The sequence below is a fragment of the Teleopsis dalmanni genome, chromosome 1 (genome assembly GCF_002237135.1).
Source record: "Teleopsis dalmanni isolate 2A chromosome 1, ASM223713v2, whole genome shotgun sequence".
NCBI lineage: Eukaryota > Metazoa > Arthropoda > Insecta > Diptera > Diopsidae > Teleopsis > Teleopsis dalmanni.
The window spans coordinates 60,892,215-60,899,210 of record NC_051846.1 but is presented as its reverse complement, the minus strand read 5'-3'; the positions used below and the strand labels follow the sequence as shown (position 1 = coordinate 60,899,210).

General features: G+C 26.0%; 1 protein-coding gene across 1 annotated transcript; it reads left to right on the top strand.

Moving 5' to 3' along the window:
- Nucleotides 1-794: 794 nt before the first annotated feature.
- LOC119672930 lies at nt 795-1,748 on the top strand. The gene is made up of 4 exons (XM_038084102.1): nt 795-952; nt 1,035-1,128; nt 1,194-1,275; nt 1,328-1,748. The coding sequence occupies exons 1-4, from the start codon at nt 913-915 to the stop codon at nt 1,676-1,678; spliced, it is 567 nt and encodes a 188-aa protein (XP_037940030.1). The 5' UTR covers nt 795-912; the 3' UTR covers nt 1,679-1,748.
- Nucleotides 1,749-6,996: the final 5,248 nt, after the last annotated feature.

The window sequence follows — 6,996 nt, the reverse complement described above, 5'->3', positions numbered from 1 at the left end:
TCGAATCCTTCTAAATTATTTTTATTTTAAACAAAAACAGGACAAATAAACTATTTTGAAACAAAAATTAGCAAATAATAGGGGAAGTCTTTTTAAATAATTGATGTGTGTAAGTTTAACTAAATATATTTCAAATTTGGATAAATGCAAGAATAAAATAATAGGTTATATTTCACCATAATTGGTTTAAATACTAATAAATAACCATTTTGCTGCTATTTAGTTTCTTTCATAAACAACTTAATAAATTAATTAATGAATTTATTTGTAGTAGAATATGAAATAATTAATTAGAAAGCTATGATGGTTTTTTTTTGTTAATATTTAAAAACTTAATAGTGACCATCACAATAGTAAGATTTTGATGATTGTTATCTACATTACACTGTGCAATATTTTATTACAACATTTATTCGTATTAAATTTGAAGCTCATATTTAAAATAAATATTTTAGTTAGATTTGGCTACCTTTGGTTTCAGAAAGAACAGAAAGAAAAAAACGGTTAAATGACAGAGTACAATATATGAATGCCTAAAAAACACAGAAATCATTTCTAAATTAGAGCAAGTCATCTACATTCAATTTAATTTAAATAAGTAAAACAGTTTATTTTCACAATTTTTTATAACCATTTTTTCGATATAGGAAAAATTAAATTTTCGATATAGGAAGCTTCAAGAAAGAAATATAAATAATTGAATGTATATACATATATATATAATTACATAAAATATTAATAAATAATTTTAAGTTAATAATTGTGCTTAAATGTGTTTAATGCGAAGTTTGAATAAGTTAATATGTTAATATAAGTTAATATTACTAAATTTCTAAAGCCATATTAATATTCCACAATATTTAAAAAGAACTTCAAAGTAAATACTTAAAAATTTAGTTTTTGCAAAAAATCATGTCTGTACAAAAACGCAAAACTGTTATCAAAGAAAAATGTGAGTTGTGAATATATATATATATATATCTCACTATACTCTCTTGCGATACATTACTAACATATATATTATTTATTTATAGTGAGCGACGAGACGTTAGACAAATTTATTGACGCCAGAATTAGTCTCCATGAAATGTTTATCGAATATCGGTTCCGTCCTCGGAAATGCTGGGAGTTAATATAAAAACATATGCATTAACGATGAAATATAAATAATAATGTTTTATCTTATTTTATAGACTTGTTGGTGAGCAAAGTGGAATTCATGAACCCTGGATTACACTAAGAAATCGTTGGTATATGTTAATAGATAGATATAGAGTAAAAAGATTTGTTTTTAAATATAACAATATAGTAATGTATTATTCTTTAGCGTTTTAAAAAATTACCTACTGATGGTAGAAGATATTGGCCACTCTATGAGAAAATACATGGTTATTATAGTCAGCGCAATAACATCAATCTTAACCTCAATCTACCGGTCATTAAGAGTAAACAGAACAATCCAGTCTCCCTTAAAACTCCAACTGTCGATGTACCAATAGAGACAGCGTCCACAAATTCAGAGCATTTAAGTTTTTCTGCAAATCGCGAAGCAACCACAGAAGCATTAAATAACTCAGAGCTAATAACAGAAAAGGAAGTAAGAAGAGCAACACGAGTCCTTACTAAGATTCTGAATAGTTCGTTCAGTTTTAACGTTTCTCTTTCAGATTCTGAGTAAAATCTTAATTAATTTTAATTACTCTATAGAGATTTTTAAGTTAACTTTTAAATTTAAGTTTTAATTTTATTTGGTACCTTTTAAATTAGTTTATTTATTATTTATTATTTTTATTTTTAAAGTATTTTTAAATTTTATTTTGTTTTTAATAACTGCAGTTATAATAATTTTAATAGTTAACATTTTTTTTTAGTTTTAGTTTTTGGACTAATTGAATACTTTGATAAAATACTACTTATCGTGTTTATACTACTTTCTTAACTGATACTTAAAAAGAACATTTTGAATTAAATTTATAATCTTAAACTTAATTATGGTTAATGACAAATAAATAATAAAAGTATTTACGAAACTTACTATATAACTCCTTGAATTATATTTGAATTGGTTACTAATTAAGCCATTAAACATAGCTGGCTTTTCTTCCTGCAACTTTCAACAGACATATGCTTATAGAAAATTAATTTCTTTAAGATTGATTTTAAGTAATTATTAAACTCAAAATGAAGAACAAATAGAAAATTATGAGAAAAAATTGCAGTCATTTAGTCATACTTTGTTTTAAAGATTGATGAGAAAATGCTTACATGTTCTATTTTCTAATGGACTGTGCAGATATAGTTCATAAAAAAAAACTAAAAAATTCATCTATAATTCTTAATTTTAATTCAAATTTATTTTATAAAATGTCGCTGCCAGTTGAAATATTTCTGACTGTTTCCTCAGAGCAGAGGAAGATTCTTATATTCCTAATTATATAAGAATATATATATAAGAATTATAAGAATTATGTTCCTTATATTTCCTGATTTAAACAAATTTGTGTATTGAAATTGTTTAAAATAAATAATTAATAAAAATAATTCCAATTAAAATTATATGAATGCAATTTATTAAACAAAAACTACTTCAAATTCTGCAGAAATCAAAACAGAGCAAATGTCCCTTTACATCCCTTTAAATTTATATAAATAAAATTTATTTAAAATTATTCATTATTAATACATGTTTTATATATTTTTTATATTTTGGTTATCTAAGCCTTTACAAATTTTAAGCCCAAATCTATAACTTTCAATATTACCATTAGATATTCTATTAAGATATTCATAAAGGATATTATTATTAATAATAATTTGAGGTAATTTGCACTGTGCATATATATCTATTATTTATGAATTTAAAGTATTTCACTAGGACCAATTTTCTATAAATAAAAACATTTATCCTACTCTACAGTCTTACTTCTTAATCCAATACAAGATGCCCATAAAAGGATATCTTAAATTTGTGTTTACATATGTGAAACTTCATATTTTCTCTTTATGATTTTTCTCAAACTATTCACTAAGTTCCTATTTTTGTTAAGTAATAATTCAACCAACAGTCTGACTTATCATAGTGCTTGTATAGATGCTTAAATTTTATCTTTACTTTGTTCTATACAATCATTAAATCTTTTTAGGTTGAAAAATGGTAATCCACAGAAACAAGCGCTCCACTAAAATATGTTAATAAGTTATTTAGATAATTGTATATAAGTATAGTTTAAAGCTCAGTATATCTTTGTAACGAAATATATATTGCATTTACAGTTGCACCAAAAAGTAGTTTCAATCGCGAATATAGTAAAACGCTCGATAGCGTGTACCCCTGAGGACTCCCAGTCTTTAATTAATGCCTATCGTCTTTCATAATTTACATACCTTACGTTCTCACCACGACCTAAGCTTCTTATATCTTTTCCCACTGATTATTGGTATGGGTCGCCATACCGACCCGATGTCTTTCAAGTCTAATGGCTGAGGTCTAAGGGGCAATTTTAGTGGGTTCAAGTCTCACACTGTGGCTGAAGGTGTTTTCAACCTACTGCAAAAAAAAAACAAAAAAAAGAGAGTTATGCATTATTTTTAATACATAATAAAACATAATACTGATTATAGTAGAACAATTGCAACAATTAAAATATAGCTAATTAGGCGGAATTATGCACAGCGAATGATTAAGCTATAGATACTGGATGTTGTTTTTAACATAGTTGAACTATAGTCATTAGTGACTCTATACCAAATACCTAGAATAACTTACTAACATAATTCAAATGATAAATTAACTCTTTGAAAAACTCTTTGAAGAATTAGAAAATTTTAATTAGTTACTTAACTGAAACTGAAATAAATTAATTTTTTTAATCTACAATTTGTTTATTAATGCGAAATAATTTCTAGCTATTTCGAGCGGCTATAACGCCAAGGTTAATCCAACTTTATATATGGTTTTTATTTATTTATTGTCGTTCCCATAGATTATGGCTTCTGCTATTTCAACCTATTCAGATGAAGTGGAAAACATAATCCAAAAGCTAACAAATAATAATCTCCACAAGGTGTGACTCAATCGTGGCTTAATTTATTTATTAAATATAAAGATGTAGCATTTATAATATTTATTATATTATAAGTCAAATAAGTTATTGCGCGAAAGCTGCGTCTGTAAGGGAAACTGCTTTTTTAACTTTTGTATATATAAGAAAAAATGCAAAAATAATTGCGAAAACTATCGTTAACTATCATTACTTCTCATTGTTAAATTATGCTTATCTATATAAAATACTGTCAATAATAAATAGACTTTTTAAAAATAATACCATTCATTAGCAATGATTTGCATCGACAAGTTTTTCCTACTTATTGTTTGATTAATTACATATATATAATTTTACAAAACTTGGATAAATTATGTTATAAAATCCAAATAATATCAATTACAATATGTTTTGAATTGGAGATGTTTTCAGTATCATCTTCTCTGTTGTTGATAAAAGTTAACTAATAATTTTCCTGATCTAAAACTATACTATCAATAATTTAAAAAATATATCAAATTTTCTTACGCTATAAATAATAAAACTGTTTTATTTCTCTAATTACAATATTTTATTTTAAGTACTTATTTACAAAATTTCAATGCACTAATTACCTCAAATTAGCATAAATGCAAACACTAATTAGGAGCAACCTTAACCCTTTTAATCATTTGCTCATATATAGTACTTCAGCTACTTAAATACTTGCGTTCCTTGCACAATAATACTCGCAATAGCTGAAAACTTACACCCACTTTCTAAGCGTAAAATAATTCTAATTAATACAAAACCGAAAATTATATCCTTGAAACGACTGAAGTCTTGCATTGAAAAAATGAAAATAGGATAAAAAGTATTCCTTAAAAATTATTATAAACAAAATTAATACTGAAAGTAAATTACCCGGATTACTGTTAACTTGGCTAAGAAGAAGTTTGTAATTTGCCTTGAAAAAATGCGAGTAGCTTTTTGCACTCCTTTTTGCTGTTCCCTAAGTAGCAAAATTGCTTTCCTGCAGGCAACTTGATCCACTATAATTTCAAGTGCATTACCGTACGATATTTTCTACTTTAGCATTTTTTATGCTAAGATATTTTTAATGCTCTCCGCTAAGGTTTTCTGCAGAAAAGAAAGCACACACAGCGCCAAATTGTTAAAAAAATTAAATTAAATTAACTTAACAAAATGCCTGGCAACTTTTGTTGCCATTTGTTATGTGGGTGGTAACGGGTGGTTGGATGACAATGGGAGCATGACTTTTTGCACTGACGATGCTGATAATTGCATTTTTGTTGGCATTCATCAAAGTGTTTAACATGCCACGGAAACGGAAGTTCATTACGCGACGCGTATGCATGTAAAATATTCTTTTGTTAGCCCTCCACATTAACAAACGTCAGAAACTGCAGTAATGCATTCCGGGTGTAGGGAAAATGATGTGGAGTACAGAATGATGCGTTAAGAAGTTTACGTAAAGTCGGTAATGGAAAAATTTGAACTGTTTTTTATTAAAAATTGTCATGGTGATATTACAGGGACGGATTATGAAAGAAATAATTATTTTTAATGTTAAAATTTTTAAATCTGAAATCGAATAATGCTGATCTAGTTTACTACTAGAAATGTTTTTGAATTGAATTGAAACTTTAATTTTTAATCAATTGAGTTTTTTGACCGACCATAAATCTGTTTGAGGTGCTGCCATATTTACTCATCATTCGTCTTTGAAATTTTATTTAGTTTTACACAAAGTCCACAAATGAACTATTAATGCAAGGTTCAAAATTTGAAACCTTGCAAATTAAAAGCAGTGGCTTTGTGTTTTAATCTAACCAGCAAAGGCTATACCACAACTTTCTTGTTCCAGCGAATGCTTTTCTTTTATGGAATCAGCGTTATCACTAGCAAGCACTATGGAGTATTACTAATGAATTTATAGAGAGTTCTAATGCAAAATTGCTTACAGTGAAAAAATAGATACAATGAAATAATCCTTCAGCATAAACAACTTTTGACCATGGTTTGGTATATCTAAATTACTCGTCAGATATAAATGTAAAGCGCTGGAAGACCAGTGTCTCAGGAATTTTAAGTAACTTTGAGTGTGGATAGAAAATAGTAGACTGAATTGGCTCAGTCCGTAATTAGATAGAGATTTCTTTCGAAAAAAAGTAATCGTTTCCGATAGCCAATATTTTTAATAATGATATTTAATACAGAATCAAATAGAAATGGAACCACATTTCAAATAAAATATTAGGTCGATGAATTTGGAAAAATTTATAAAATATACAGAACTAAAGTGTCACGTGATATTTGATTTTCGAAATAGTAAACACAGCAATAGTTCTAAAATTTTATTAACAACTTATTGGTTTCTTATAAAAAATTAGATTCCTTATGTATTTTCGCAAACCTCTATTATATATATCTACACTTATATAGGAACAATAAAATATTATTCTAAGACTATTTAAATGGAACACGCATCATTTATATTAAAATTTTACTGACATTCATAATGACAGATATATCTTTAATTTAACTAAAAAAACTGTGTCTGCATTACTACACAAATCTAATCGTAATATATAACTAACAAAGTATCATAAATAAAATCTTTTGAGTTTTAATATTTAAAAATTAATTTTTTCACTTTAATTATTTATTTTATATTAATACTGTACATATTATAAAATTTATTTACTGTACTGACTTACAAGGACTATGTGATATTGTTCATGACTGGGATATATTTTCCAGTAAATAATATCAATATTTTACAATTTTCCAAGGTTTATAATAACAAAATAGTTAATACTATAATTTTTATATTACAATAAGTGTAAATAAAAAATTAAATTTTATCAGAAAAGAAAAGCATTTAAGGTCAAATGTTTTCGTAACTTAAAAAGTTAGTAATTAAAGTTAATTAAAGAAATTATTCTATCTA

Excerpts from the sequence above, each read along its gene's own strand:
- LOC119672930 (XM_038084102.1), top strand. The coding sequence starts at position 913 with ATGTCTGTACAAAAACGCAAAACTGTTATCAAAGAAAAAT. Across the intron at positions 1,129-1,193 it reads CGTCCTCGGAAATGCTGGGA|ACTTGTTGGTGAGCAAAGTG; the intron begins GTTAATATAAAA and ends CTTATTTTATAG. Across the intron at positions 1,276-1,327 it reads TGTTAATAGATAGATATAGA|CGTTTTAAAAAATTACCTAC; the intron begins GTAAAAAGATTT and ends ATTATTCTTTAG.